General features: G+C 43.2%; 2 protein-coding genes across 6 annotated transcripts in view; both read left to right on the top strand.

Moving 5' to 3' along the window:
• The window catches only part of LOC311619108 (uncharacterized protein), a 459,679-nt gene that overhangs the window by 359,405 nt on the left and 84,601 nt on the right, over positions 1-15,673 (top strand). The window lies entirely within an intron of this gene.
• Positions 9,601-15,673, top strand: part of NRG1 (neuregulin 1) — a 203,756-nt gene continuing 197,683 nt past the window's right edge. For all 5 annotated transcript variants that reach the window (XM_084877044.1, XM_084877041.1, XM_084877040.1 and 2 more), the window contains exon 1: positions 9,601-10,193. In XM_084877044.1, the coding sequence (XP_084733170.1) occupies positions 10,091-10,193 (103 nt within the window). In that variant the 5' untranslated portion in view covers positions 9,601-10,090. The remainder of the gene's footprint in view (positions 10,194-15,673) is intronic.

The raw sequence follows: 15,673 nt of genomic DNA on the forward strand, positions 1-15,673 counted from the left end.
ACTGGAGCGAGTGGGGAGCCAAATGGCTGGAATCATGGGAGAAAAGGAAGATGTCAGGAGAAAGGCTGATGCCTATGTTCTGATCTCTAGGCTCAAGAACTAAAAAGAACACACTTCATCTGACAACTAGGAAGGCATTAGTGAGTTTTGAGCAATTTCATTAGATTGGTGGTGAGTAGGGGAAGGGGGTGAACTTCTTGAGCTGATAAACAAAAAAAGAACTGAGAATGTTTGTTTGTAAAAGGGAAGGAGGGTCAAAAGGAAGGTTTGTGTTATGGCTTCTTTGTTAAAGTGGGGAAAGATGATAATGCTGAGTAATTGGGATGACATGGCATTAGATATTGGGAGGACAGATAGAGAAGCAGGATGAGGAGGGGAAAGTATTGATAATACTTTAATAAGAGGGTAAGAGGAAAAAGTAAATTAAAAAAATGAGTTGAGAACATATATATAGGTGCTAAACTGAACATAAATCCATATATATTTATGTTTACATACATATATGTAACATAAATATATATAAATATATATATTTATGTTACATATATATTTATATATTTACATAAATATATATGTAAATTTCTTTACATTTCCCTTCTGAGATAGAACTATATAGCTCTAGTACCAAAAGTAAACACCACTGATAGAAACCTAGCACATTGCTGGTACTCAGGGGTCTACTTGGCATCATGAAAATAAAAGTGATAGTGGATTTCTACCTCATTTTGCTAGACTCTCTTTTGGAAACAATAGAAAAATAAGATCCTGCAATTCCAAAGCAAGATAAATGACTTTCTCTTCCTACCTATGAAACCATGGCTGGTTTGCGACAGTCTCAGATGATGAGTAACAGGCTTTTTTTGTCCCTGAATTTATCTGCTTTATGGTATCTCAAGGATTTCTGTCCACTAGGACCAACAAAGATCACCCACAAATGCTAATCCCAGGCATATTTAATACATTCAGTTGGATACCTGGGACCAGAATCACCTCCCAGAATTTCTCTAGGGCCCAAAGAATCTTATATATTGAACTAGAGGCCTGGTGCACACCAGCCTGCATTCTCTCTAATCCGGGTCCCCTGGCTCCTAACCACTTACCTGCCTGCTGGCCTGATTGCTCCTAACCTCCTCTGCCTCAGCCCCCACCCACCTTGGCTTTGTCCAGAAGGACATAAGGAAGATGTCTGGTGTAATTAGCATATTACCTTTTTATTAGTATGAATAGGACCCTAGACAGACTGGTGCTCCCTACACCATTTGAACGAGGTTTCCATCTTGCACCTTGGGAAAGAGTTGGAACAAATCCAATCATTATGATTAAGCATAAAAGACAACATTTTCATGAGAATGTAATCTTCTGCATGGTTGGTCACCAGTTATTTTTTGGACGGTCATTTAGTTTCCGTCAAGTTAGCTAATTGTTCTGCTAAATTATCTTTAAAAGATGACTTGCCTCCTTGGGTTGTTACTACTTGTGACATTCTTTTCCCAGATGAATGAGAATTGAAAGACATATACATTTTTAACACATACATACCCCAAAATTCCCAAACATATATAAAGTGTGTTGAAATTTGGTCTGTTGCAAAGTAACTTGAATTCTAGGCCTGGCCTGGGTCCAGGGATGAAGATAGCTGTAACATTCCACTGGGAACTTCACTCTTGGCTTTCAACTTAAAACCAAAAATCCCTAAGTCAGATAGATGAAGTATTGGTCTCTAACATGAGGAGGAAGTGAAAAAAAGGGGGTATTCAAGAAGATTTAATAAGGAAGTTAGAAGTAATTATGTGGGAAGGAAGGAAAAAAGAATAATTGTGGTGTTATTACATGCCTGGGCCAGATATAAAATGTCATGGGTCATTGTTTCATTCCATACAGCCCAGTTATCATGATGACATTATGAAGTAATTTCCTATAGAGTATAATCTGCTTTGGAAGTGTTTTGGAAGTGCTTTCTACCAGGTGTCTCTCATGGGATGTACCAAAGAAAAGAGTTGATACGTTAAATTACTCTTACTGTTCAAATATTTGAAGCACTAATTCATCACTCATGACAATTAAATTTAGATTTTAACATCATTATATGTTTAACAGGGATGAATCTTTTCACAATAATAAAATGCCCTTGAAAGGAAAGATGTTGACTTTGGGGAAGATCTTGTGGGATGACTCTTAAAAGACTTTTATGCATCTGAATCTCTTTGCTGTGTGTTAGATGGTCACAGAATCTGAGCTCCAAATACCTATGGAGAAATCCCTTTGCCTTCACTGTATAGATAGGGATGGTGGGAAGGGTGCAAAATGTTAGAGGAATTAAAACTGAACTCAAAGTTCATTCTAAGGTATAATTTGCTGAAATAACTACATGTGGACATACCACTCTTATGTAAAGAGATAAATAATCATATGAAGAGAGGAAACTTATATGGTGCCCATGCTAGGAAGGGGTTTTTAACTCTCCATTAACAACTGTGTGTTTGCAGGTTTTTACCCATTACAATTTTGTTAGAACATCCTTGCTAAAAACCAGCTGTTTTATGGGCCTCTTTGACATGTTGCAAGAACCCAAGAGAGCAGCCAATAAATTGCAGAGACGATTTAGGAAAAAAAGTAATTATCCATCTTGAAATTTTACCATTTCATAAAAGTTATCACCTAACCTCTTAAAGTTTTGAAAGATTATACTGATTACGTAGTCAAAATTTTTATTTTATACACTTCTTAGAAATGCCTATTTTAACAGAAGTTAATACAAGGTGACTTGTATTATCATTATCATTATCATATCATTATCATTTTAAAATTTGACCAAATAAACATAAGCTCATGCACATATATGTATGTGCAGTCTTATAGACATTTGGAAGTAATCCTATTTTTGCTCATTTATTCACCAATTAACAAAATGTATGTGATTGGCTATGATGAGATAGGCATAGTGCTAGAGATATGACATAGAACTTGAAATAGTCACATGTTTTGCCCTCAAAGAGATAACTGTCCAGTGGGAACAGATTATTGTAAGACATCTATATTTATATAAAGAGGTAATATGCAAATTAGGTCAGGGCACCATAACATGTAACGACCAAAGGAGGAGGTTGTGTGTGCAGGTGAGGCCCAGAGCAAAAATGGAGACAGAGACAGGGGGGTGTGCCCGAGCTGGTGTGGCTGCATGGGTGGCCCCAGAGCGGACACAGACACAGTGTCCAGGGGACGCTGCGAGTCAGACTCGGATCCCGGCCCCCCTTGGTGTGCCTCCTCACATGGTGGGAGATGGGGTGCCTCCTCCCATGATTTCAATAGTGCACTGGGCATCTAGTTATATAATAACAAACAGAAGGAAATGTATTGAAGAAGATGAAAAAGTGTGAAGGGAGATGAAAACAGTTTGAAAGTTAGTGGAAAGCTTTTCTCAGTAACTGAAAACCAGTTGGAGCCTGAGAAACCAGTGGAATTAGACCACATATGGTCGCTGTGTTTAAATTCAGGCAGAGGAAACAGCAAGCACAAAGGCACCGGGGCTGGAAAAAAGGGCAAGCTCCAGAGGCATGGTGCAAGGAGGCCTCTGAGAATGAAGCAGGAATTGCTAGGGATCAGGCATGTGAATAAGGCTGGAGTTAGGCACAGCCCAATCTACTACAAGAGCATTAGCCATGACTCTGGGAAGCAAAGGGTAAGTGGATTAGATTTAATCTTCAAATAAGCTTCTCTGCTATACATGGCGAAGTAATTGGAGGGAGCAAGAGTCCAGGTAGAGAGCTTTACTATGGTCAAAGTAAAGAAAGGAGGAAGGCTTGGATTTGGGTGGGAGTTAATCCTATAAGGTAAAAGGCTAATATGCAAATAGACCGAATGGCAGACCAACTGAACAACCAAACAACTGGTCACTGTAATATGCGCTAACCACCAGGGGGCCTGCACAGAACATGGAGGGCATCGGCCACTGTGGGATGGTTGAGCAGCTGAGCAGGGGTACCAGACCAAGGCAGGGCACCGGTCACTGTCATTGGGGTGAGCCTCTGATGGTTACTGAAAATTCTTTGCTCCCATGTGACATGGTCCTGCCCAGGCACTCACACCTGCTGCTGGCGCTGGAACTGCCATTTGCACCTGCTGCTAGCCCCAACTGGTCAGCACCATCAGCAGGTGCAAGCAGCGGCTGCTGGCCTTGATCACCCCTGAGGGCTTCTCCACCTTCCCCTGCTCCTGAGGGGCAATCAGGGCAGCAACCCAATTGCTGCTCTGGCACCGGCCCCAATTGCTCTGCATCATCAATGGGTATGAGTGGGGCCAGCACTGTCAATGCATGGGAGCGGCAGTTGCAGGAGTGGGGCTGCCAGCAGACAGGGTACCGGGGGCTGTGGCTGGAGGGGCCGGGCAGGGGGATAGAGGATGGGCTGAGACCCACCCCTGTGCCCATTGCAGCTTCGCAGCCCACAATTCCTTTCAAGGTGCATGAATTCATGCACTGGGCCCCTAGTTTAAATGGATAAAAGATCACTGACATGAAAAGACAGGACTTAAGATGAGATGGATATAGAAAAGGTGTCAATTATTACCAGAGAAGGTGATTAGTAATTGATTGGTAGAAAATGGTACTATTAGAACAAAGCTTTTGATATTTATCCAATTCCCCTTACATTCTTTCCATGCAAAACTAGTGATTACTGGATGCAAAGTGGTGCTGGGAGTTCTAATGGATGGCAGTGTAAAGGAGGTGGAAAAGGCAGGGTAAATAACCTCTGCCTTTTATAGACTCACATTCAAATACATGCTTCTCATTCCCAATAGAGGAAACAGAAACACTAAGTATATACCAGCACACATATATGTGTACACGCACATACAAATAAACATAGTTGTATACACACATGCATGTCTGGGTATGTGCATTATATACGTACATTTAAATTTGTATCATGTACACATCTCAATTAAGGTGCTTGTATCATGTACACATCTCAATTAAGTTCATGTTGCAAGGAGTTTGGGGAAGAAAAAAATGATTACAGTGAGGGTGAGGAAGTGAAATTGAAAAGCTGCATGAGATTGTTTTCTCCTTAAAATGTTTAAAAAACTATTAAGTCTTATAGCTTCTACTTTATTACAGAAGAGACTTATGATAGTGGCTCTATTTGTAAAATATAATTCATAAAAAGAAATGAGGCACTAATCTTCAACTATTAAATCCATTTTTAATCTGTGCTGTATCCCCACAATTATGAGACCTCCTGGTTCATAGGTTGATGCTCAACCACTGAGCCACGCCAGCCGGGGCAGTGAGTAGTAATTTTTAAAAATCACACAAACAAGCAGAAAAACAAACAGATTTCATTTTAGTGTGGTTTGAACATTACCTTTTTAATATTTATCTTAGGATTCTAAACTCACAACTTTGTTCTCAAACTGACTTCCTAGCAGACAGAATATGGTTAATTAGTAATTCTGTTAAATATTTGCCAAGTGTAATGGAGGACACCATTTCCAGTTTTGCTAGAGCATATTGTTGGTCAGAAGCCCTTTGTTGAACAAAGTCATCTTGCATGCTGGTTCTGAGAGTCTGAACATAAAGAACAATTGCCAATCTGAATTCTTAAGGCTCAAATGCATCTCATTTTCCTCACATGATAGATACTCTTTGCTTGTTTCAGTTTTGTGTGTATTTTTTGTATTGCTTGTTAATGTCTCCTATTTGTAGTGATAGTATTATCTAATCTGTAAGATAGTGTAGAATTGTGCTTTATCATGACTCTAATTGTGCAGATGGTGGAATTTGCTTCGAACCACTAGAGGTGAATTTACAGTGAAGCTATGAAACCTACTCTTCAGTGCTCCTCCCCCCCGCCGCCCCCCCCCCCCCTCACATCCAAGGGCCCCCTTTAATGTTCTTGGACTCAAATTTGCACTTTTAATTTTGTGTTCTTTTCTTTTAAGAACATCTCCCAAATGTTATGAGCTTCGGGCCCTGGAAAACTTATCTGTCTCTGCATTGCATTTGTAGTATAATAATTAATTTGTTTTCCTAGCTTTCTCATAATACTTAGCTTCATGAGAATAGGGGTGATTCTTGCTTGTTGGTTTCTCTGCTATCTGACACTTACTTTGGTAACTGCTTGGTGAATGAATGAATGAATGAATGAGCCAAGCACATTTAGTGGTTGTTTGGAGCTGGCTCTGCTGAGTGAGATTTTCTCTTGCATTTCGTGCATCTTTATTAATGTCAACTTTGTTGCAAAGTTTTTAAAAAAGTAATCTTTCTGTTAATTATCTTAAATTACTTCATTTTAAAAGTTAAAAGCATCTATTGCAGAATTTTAAATTAATCATTTTTGTTAAAGTACACAGTATTTTGCAAAAATGGAATTTATCTTCCCATGATAATGTTCTCTCATTTTCTTTATAAAATTTTATTGGAGATGTTCAGAAATGGTCAACTTTGTAGATTTTGAGGATGTATCTAAAAGTTAGGCCTAGCCAACAAAAAATGTTATGGCACATGACTGCTCTTATTTTAAGCTGTCCTTTAATGTAAGATACCCATTTTGTCTTTATTTCTCAAATTGCTTATTTGTAAATTTCCATTCTGTTTTTCAGGAGTTGACATTGTTGACAGCTTGATATATGTTACACACCCTTTATGATACACACTGTAAGAGTTGAGTAGTACTCAAAAATTCATAAAATTATACCATGAAGATATATCATCCTTTTATAATTGAGGTTAATATATTTATTTCCAAAAAAAAAAGAAAAATATTTTCCTCCTTTCTCCATCTCTTCTTCTAATCATTTCCAAGGTGTGCTTGTGAAAATTCATTTGCCACTTCCCAACCACAGCGATGAGTAATTTAATAAGAACAATCTCAAATTCTTGATAAATCACAAATATTTTAACTATCCAAGTAATGGACTTTTATTTGGTTAACCTTTTAGCTAGTCATAAATAATGTAATAAGTTGCTGAAAAAATTAACATGAGGTAACATAAAGGATAAAGACTTATAAGTAATGTAGTGATAGAAAAAAAATTTTGGATTTTGCCATCAATTTCCTGACAAGTCAGTGGCAACTGGCAATTAACATACGTATGACTCCAGAATCTGAAAGTCCCAGGAAGCAACTTTATCATCCAACTGCCCCTTCATCACTGTTCTTTAAAGTTTCTTCAACATTTATCATTGTGCTTTTTTGTCCCCTTTTCTCCCCATCACATCAAACCAAGGAGAGACAATTATTGAATGCTTACTTATACCCACCTTCTTCTCTTCCTATCCGCTCATTCCCCAGGCCTGAGCTATTCCACGGGAACCCTGACATTGCTTCGGGGCTACCATGTTTTATTATAAAGGTACCACATATCAGCAAGCTTTTCTGTACGTCCTCTGTGCTGGGTTTTGGAAAACTGTCATCTACTACTATAGGTGTGTTCCAGTGGAAAATTATCACAAAATTGTGGGATTTTCCATTTACCTTACTGAAAAAAATGACTGCAGTAGGAATTAATAGGCTGTTTGGTGAAGTAAAACATCCAGATACAAAAGGGACTGAATTGTAGTATGTCCATAGCTCTAGGGTTTACCCCGGGCTTCCTGCTTTATGGTAAAATCTGAAACTTTTTATAGACTCCGAAGTATGGTTCCCTTTATATCTCTCAATGTTAAATGATAACGATCTATTTGATAACATGTGGCTATTTTGTATTAAGCCCTTACAGGGTCTCACATCCTGACCATGAAGTACCCTTTTGAAAAGGACTCCCTTTTCCCGAATTTTGCTGTTTCCTGCTTGTTGAGCAGTGTCCCCTCCTGGGAAAGCAGAGTTATTTCAGCCAACCTTGGGCTCCATTTGACACTGGAATTTGTGGAATATTATATATAGTGCTATTCAGATATAGTCATACTCTTTTCCCTGATTTTGCTGTTTTTTTTTTTTTTTCGTAGCTCAGTAAAATGTATATTTTTGTTGAAAGGCTATCTGAAAACATTTGAATATCAAACCTTTTCAAAAATAATGATGGTAATACTGATCAGACATCTTTTAACAATGAAAGCCACCCAAACAGCCTGGTTCTTATAATAATGCAAATTACACGAGAATACAATTATTCTTATTTTAGGACAGTTTCAAAATGAATATTTTTGCACCCTTCTCACATACAAGGAGGCACTTCGGATTTCATCTTTACTTAAATTGTGGCAATTCAAAAATATACCTAGAAGGCTGTATGTAGGTAACGGTTTCGTTAGCATTTAACCCCACAGAATAGAAAATCAGGAGCAAGTAGTCACTATTAAAGTGGAAAACCTTCATTTCATGTACGGATTGCTCATGCTCACCTCTTCCTGACCACCCCCCACATCTATCCCTGTCGATGAACATTGGACGTTCTATGACAGCTGTGACACAGCTAGGAGAATGTTCTCTTGACAGGAGTCTGGATCATTCTGTGGTGCAGGTCACTCCGGCCTTTAACTTTTGTCCTCTGCAGCTGGCTGCAGAGAACGTTTTTTGGATCTCACTTGCTCTTTGGAATTCTCCACCAGAGGGAGGACAAGGGACGGGAAATAGGCTTTGCCCTGCAGTCTGGAGGAAGCTGGAGTCGGAGAAAGCTAGCATGAAGGAATTACAGAGCTCCCTGCTGCTCTCCTCTCCCCCCCTGCTCGCTCACTCATCTCAGCTGAGGGGCGCGCAGGTAGTGCAGACCTTTAACTGTGGATCGCCTTTTAACCAGGGGTTCGCAGTTCATCTGAAATTAAGTTGTAGTGAGAGATGGCATCGGACAGCCCCTTTGGAGAGGGCAGGTGATTATTATTTAATTTAGGAAAAGCAGAAGATGAGATGTAACAGGCACGTTGTTAATTAAAACCATGAAGAAAGGGCAGGAGCGCGCGCGCGCACACACACACACACATCCAAAGCAGATCCATGAAGAAGGTGCGATCTGACCCCCTTTCAGGTCTACTGAGCGCCCTTCCTGCGCGCCCAGGACTGTCTTACCCGCAAACTCCCTTCCGCCCGGAGCTATCCTGGTCCTCCGTGCGTGCAACTTACTAAAGCAAGAGAGGCAGGAGCCTCAGCCTCTCCCGGGAGGACAGCAAAACTCTCCTCTCCTTCCCGGGGCCTCCTGAGCCTTCATTTGGGGGACAGGTGTCAGAGTTGCAAACTTTTGTCTCTCCAAGATTTCTCTGCAAAAAAAAAAGAAGAAGAAGAAGAAGGGGAACGGATCCACCCTTCGGGGCGCTGCCTGGCTCCGGAGAGCGAGGAGCGCGAGCCGCTGGGTCCTCCCATCTCCCAGGGCCGCTCGGTTCCCTTCCCTTCCCGCGGCCGCGGCTGCTCCGCGCAGGTTGCAGCGCCCCCTGCCGGGAGTTCCCTGCAGCCGCGGGGCGCGCGGCCGCCCCCCGCCCGCCAGCCCGCCAGCCCGCCCGCCGGCCCCGCGGGGCCCGTGCGGAGGGAAAGGGGCTGCGCCCGGCAACGCCGAGCCCAGGCTCCTCCCGGTGGCGTGTCCGCGCCTCGGGGTGGGTGGGGGTGTGGTAGGGAAGAGGGAGGGGGCGCGGGGAAGGGGAGGGTGCGAAGGAGGAGGCGCCAGCCTCCAACCTGCGGGCGGGAGGGAGGTGGGAGGCTGTGGGGCAATTGAAAAAGAGCCGGCGAGGAGTTTCCCCAAAACTTGTTGGGACTCCGGGCGCGCGCGGAGGGAGGGCAGCAGCGGAGCGGCGGCTTGGCCTGGGCATTGGGAGCGCGGGCTGGACAGTGAACCTTTCCCCCTCCGGGCTGCAAGCAAGAGCCGGACAGAGGCCAGGACAGGAGCCCACAGCCCGCGGCCCCGCGGACTTCCCAGGCGACAGGAGCAGCCCCGAGCGCCCGGGAGACCGGCCGACCGCGCGATCGCCGGTCCCAGGTGGCCGGACCGCACGCCGCGCGCGGGGCTCCCCGAGGCGACAGGAGCCGCGCTCCGCGCCACAGCCCGGTCACCCTCTCCCCTCGGGGCACAAACTTTTCCCAACCCCGACTCCAGCCCTCGGACCAAACTTGTCGCGCATCCTCGCCGTCCTCAGCCGTCCGCGCAGAGCGTGCACTTTCCCGGCGAGATGTCCGAGCGCAGAGAGGGCAGAGGCAAGGGGAAGGGCAAGAAGAAGGACCGGGGCTCCGGCGGCAAGAAGCCCGCGCCCGCGGAGGGCGGCTCGAGCCCAGGTGAGTGCGGCGCACGAGGGCTCCGCGAGCCTCCTTTCCCTCCTCTTCCTCTTCTTCCTCTTTCCTCTTCTTCCTCCTCCTCCTCTTCTTCTCTCTCCTTCTCCGGTGCATTTGCGTTTCCCTCGCCCGTCCGCGCCCTGCGCCCGGGGCGCCTGGCCCGGCTCCCGGGCGTTCGCCGAGCGGGGCGGTTCTCTCCTTCCCTGGCGCCGCCCCTTACCTGGGACCTGGGTGCCCAGCCCCACCTGGGCGCCCGCACCCAGCGCGCGAGGCTCGGCGTGGCAGCCCGGGGTGGCGCTCTCCGGGGGTCCGGGATGGACAGCGCTCCCAGGTGCGCCCCTTTGCCGGCGCCTGAGCCGCGCCGAGCCCGGGAGCCGGACCCGGAGCGCCGGCCGGAGCGGAGGCTGGTGCGCGCGTGTCCCAGCCCGGAGGGCTTTGCACGGGCCCCGGCTGCCCTCTAGCGGGAGAAGCGGGAACGGTCCTCCGGGCCGTGCGCCGCCTGGCTGGGAAGAACCCGCTGAGAGAGAGGCCGCTGGAGAGGTGGAGGGTAGGCATTTGGGGCTGAGGGGCTGGAGGTGTAGGGTCTTGGTTGTGTGCGTTCCTTCCTCCTGATTCATTCCTGCGGGATTGGAACTCCCATCAACTAAGAGGGATTCCTAGAGGTCAGTAAAGCAGATAAAAATCTACCCCGGTTGCAGGAATCAGGTTTGTTCCAAATGAGTTCTCAAACTTTCTGCTGAGTACTGGTTTCGAGGAACTCCTGGATAAAGCAACATATGGTCCATTTATGTCCCAAGAGGTGCCCAAATCAAAAGCTTACCTGAATTGTTGAACCCACCTGCTTACTGTTGATATAATAGGATGACATGACATAGAATGAAATGAGGCTTTCTAGAGACCAATCTTGTATTTGATAGTCAACACGGACATGAATGACAGTTTCACCTTTCTTAATTAGGTTTCCCTAATAGGAGCTGATGCTTTAGATATTGTCTTGGACAGAGGAGGCTTCCCAAATAAATAGTTGTTTATGAGTGATTGAGTGAAAAAGATGTTTAAGAAAGAGGAAGGGGGAACATATAAAGGCTACTTTTTTTTTTTTTACTGCCGTAAGTCACATAGAGCATCCCCCAAGACTTTTTATGCTTCTGAAGAATGAATTGAGTAGCCCTTGGTAAGACTGTGGCTGAAGAAGATAAGCAGAAGTACTTGCCTGTTCCTTGCAGGAAGAAAACAACATTTGCCTCCTCTTCATATTGGCATCACCGATAGCATTTCTGAGCCTGGCATGCTGGCAAAGACCTGAAGCAGGTTTTGAGCAAAACCGAAATTGAACAGAGAGAGTAATTGTTTGGCTACTGACCATTCCTGTGCATGCTTCTATAATAAGACGCTGCTGATCAGATTCACCTTAATTGCCTTTCATTAGCCGTAATGAGGGCGTACTGGAATGTCCCTTACTTTTATCCTATGTTTGGAGATACCATACAGTATTTCATTCAACAAGGTCTGGGATGAGGAGCTGGATGAGCAGCGTCTCTGTGACTTTCTCTACTGCCCTTTCAAAGGCCATCATAGTGAATTACAGAGGTCTTAGACCTAACTCAAACTGTAAAGTTGTAAAGGGTTGTTTTTTTTGGTAGGGACCTTTAGGTATCCCCTGTCTTTGCTTTCAGATGTTTCTGTGGTCCCCTGTAGGTGGTCTGAAGAATTAAGGATGGGGCAATGTTTTAAAGGAACATCCCTTTCAAGTAGCAGGCTAGCGTTTTGTCCAGGGTCCATAGCGCCATTGCCTGAACACAGGCATTGCGGATAAGCAGATAGTTCCGTGGGGGGAGAGACTTAAGAGCAAGCAGGTGTTTCTGTGCCCTGCACATCTATAATAATCTACCTGCTATTCTCTCTTTGACATGGGTTTAAGAGCTTCCTTGGTGGCTCTTGCTCTGCTCTCCAGCACCACACCTGGGATTCCCACTAAACTAGATGGATTGGCATTCTTTTTCACTGAAGTTTTCTCTACTATCTTACTGGAAAGGAAAAAAAAAATCGGGGTGAACTTGTCTCTAGATTACTTTTTAGTATATTGGTTTCTCTTCCCATCAGGTAGTGGTTTTCTATGGAGAGGAAGCTTTTACCCCATCCAGGGCGGTTTACGCTTGTGAAGCCATAGAAATAGAATAAATGGCATTCCATTCTTCGATGCGAATATTTATTCCTTGATGCAAAAAGAGGTCAACTTGAAACTACCCTGTTTCCCCGAAAATAAGACAGTGTCTTATATTAATTTTTTTCTCCCAAAGTTGCGCTAGGTCTTATTTTCGGAGGATGTCTTATTTTCAGGGAAGCACGGTAGCAATTATCTAAAAGCACAGGGCATTAAATAGTGTTGCTTTGAAATCAGCGTCTCTCTCCTTCTTGTCATTTACCTCATAATGGTAGATACCAGTGGACCTTTCCTAATTTTAGGAGTATGCATAACTGATAGCCATTCTGGTTTATGGGGAAAACACACATACTTTTTTTCAACCTTTCTTTTCACACTTTAGTCTCAGGCATCCTCAAAGGAAGGGCTTTTAGATGCCCTAACGATAGCATTGCCTCTGGTTGGCCCAAATTAGGACTTAGGAGGACACTACCCCTCAAATGGCTCCCGTACTAGTGCCCTTCAATCCCAAATTTCAGCCCTTTCTAAAAACAGCCACTGAAACTTGTGTCATGATACACATGCTATAAGAGTACCTCACAACATACAGGGATGGAGGGGGGGGATATAATGCTGAGAGAACTCAGCTTCTCAGCCCCATTCTGCTGTCTGCTGTATCACAGGCAGAGGCATAAACACATCTGTTGGAGGGAAATCTTCAGGAGAAAAAGGCTTTTTAACTTACATGTGCCATGTGTGACTGATATGTAATAGATATATATGGCTATGTTTCATAGCATCCACATCTATATATATATAAAAGCTTAATATGCAAATTGTCCCTATGGGAGTTTGACCGGGAGACCAATCACTCGCTATGATGTGTGCTGGCCTCCAGGGGGGTGGTGCAGAATAAAGAAAGGTCTAGGCCAGCAGCCAGCAGCTGGGAGGCCCTGGCCAGCAGCCAGAAGGCCCCAATTGGGCCTGATCGCTGGTGAGGCCTAGGGACTCTAATAGTGCACAAATTCTGTGCACCGGGCCTCTAGTTTTTATATAATTTTTATAACATTAACGGAATATTAAATTACACACTGTAAGGGCTGCAGATATTCAACAACAGAATTGTCTATTCCATAATAATGGCTCTTATAGGTCCCAAGCCCTTGGAGCCATTAATTCATCTTCTTTTCTCAAAATAAGCAACCTCAGCATCATTCTGGGCTTGGCAACTTGGATCCATGAACCAGGGGCCCTGTGATATCCAGGGCCGCCTAGATGCCAGACCTCCCATGTTCCAGGCTCTTCCAATTGATTCAGCTCAACAAACCTTTCTTATTGAGGCCTGAATTACAAAACCAAAAGTTGTGTGTTTTTCCTTCTTTTCGGTATTGGCTCTATCCTTCCCTTTGAATCGGTTGGCTGATGTGTTTTTCTTTCATTGAAACATTGCCAAGGATTCTTTTTTGTTTTCGCTCTCTCTTAAATGGCCTGGGACAGACGTATTAACAAGCCTAGCCCTTTTCTAGAACTATTGGGTCTCCCTTCCCTGCTGACAGAAGAGGCATTTGTGAGGACAAGTGGTGGAAAATTCAAGCAACTTGGTATCCCCAATGAGTAGAAGCAGGGCCCTGGGCTCCCCAGATGACATCACCCACCTGTTCTGTTAACTGAGCGGCTCCTCAGGCTGAAGTGCTTGTAAACATTCTTGGATATGAAGTGTCCTGTCACCAACAGGGCAGCATGTGTTTACAGAGCTGGAGGAATGTCCAGTGATCTGTTTCAACCTGGTTACTTGTAGCCACTTACCTTATGTAATTCTTAAAAACAGTAAGTAGTATTTACAGAATGAAGTGGGATTTATTTTGAAGAATTATTTTGAAGCAGGAAGAGAGGGAGAAATTTGGTATTATTCTCATACTTGCAAAGTGATAACATGATATTGACGGGAGAATGGGGAGGGAAAATATATATATATATATATATGTATATGTGAAAACATTGAGCCAATGTGAGAACAGAAACGACCTAATTGCCAGGCACTCGGTTGGACAGTTATGTTTTTTAACAAGGGGGCTACCATTTATCAATATTTTACCATGTTCCAGGCAGTATAACAGGTGCTTTATGTGTTTACTCACCTGTCCTTTCGGAAGGATAATGCCTCACTATTAAGCAGCAAGAAGAGGATTCCTAGTAGTTAGCTCTGATGCTGGATTGCCTGAGTTTAAATCCTACTTGTGCTGTTCCTTATCTGGGTAGTCATGAAAAAGCTGCTTAATCTTTCTGTGCCTGAGTTTCCTTTTATGTAAAATTGGGATAATAGTATTATTATCATGAAGTTATTATGAGTCTTCTGCAAGATGATCTATAGAAGCATTCTGACATTGCCAGCCATGTAATAAGTGCCCGATAAATGTTAGCTCTGTTTATAAAGTTATTTTAGAAACAAATCGTCCGTGTCTTTGCACAGATATTCGATATAATTTTCAAAATCTACCTTTTATGGTAAAAAATAATCCAAAGCGCACTCTAGATGAGAGTAAGTATAAATATTAATATCTTCTACCTATAAATGTAGAGAAAAGTGGATAAGTATGTCAAATACCAGAAGTGCATGTATGTGTAATAAAAACAGTCCTGAATTCAGTCTAAATATTGAAAGTAGAGTGAGGTGCAACATAATTTTATCTCTGGCAGAAAAAAATGTTGAGGTTTCAAGCTATGAGAAGAGTTTGAAACATGACTCCTTTTCTGGCAATACTGAAGAGTTGATGCTTATTATTATATAGAATATGCATGATCTCTTTTGGGACTAGTACAAATTGCAGCAATTTGAAAAGGAAAGTGTGTATTAACATGCCCTTTGCTATCTTTTTATCAAGTGTAACTGTATATTGCCAGTGAGGTTCATAGAATTGAATGCAGGTGTTTCTAAATATAACCAAAATAATGAATATAATAAATCCACATTTCATCCTCTTTTCTTTCCTCCCCCTCCTCACTAGAAGAGCTATATGTAGTGTTTAAAGTTCCGGGAGTGTAATTCTTACCAAATCGGTGTTTTATTAGCATTCTTTAATTAACATGTTAAATTTGACTTTTCTAACAGTACTGAGAGTTCATAGTGTTCTGTTATAACAGAAGAAACAAACCAAGTGTCGATATTTTGGTGATTTTATTTGCTCAAATAAGTAAATAAGTAGGTACTAGATTTGTCAGGGGAATCAATGTCTAACCACTATGCTTCACACCCAAAACATATAAAATAATATAAAATCTCAACTTTAATTGAAAAATAAAAAATACACATATAATACAAAAAAAAGAGTAAATAATGGAC

The sequence above is a fragment of the Pipistrellus hanaki genome (genome assembly GCF_964339955.1).
Source record: "Pipistrellus hanaki genome assembly, chromosome: 3".
Taxonomy (NCBI): domain Eukaryota; kingdom Metazoa; phylum Chordata; class Mammalia; order Chiroptera; family Vespertilionidae; genus Pipistrellus; species Pipistrellus hanaki.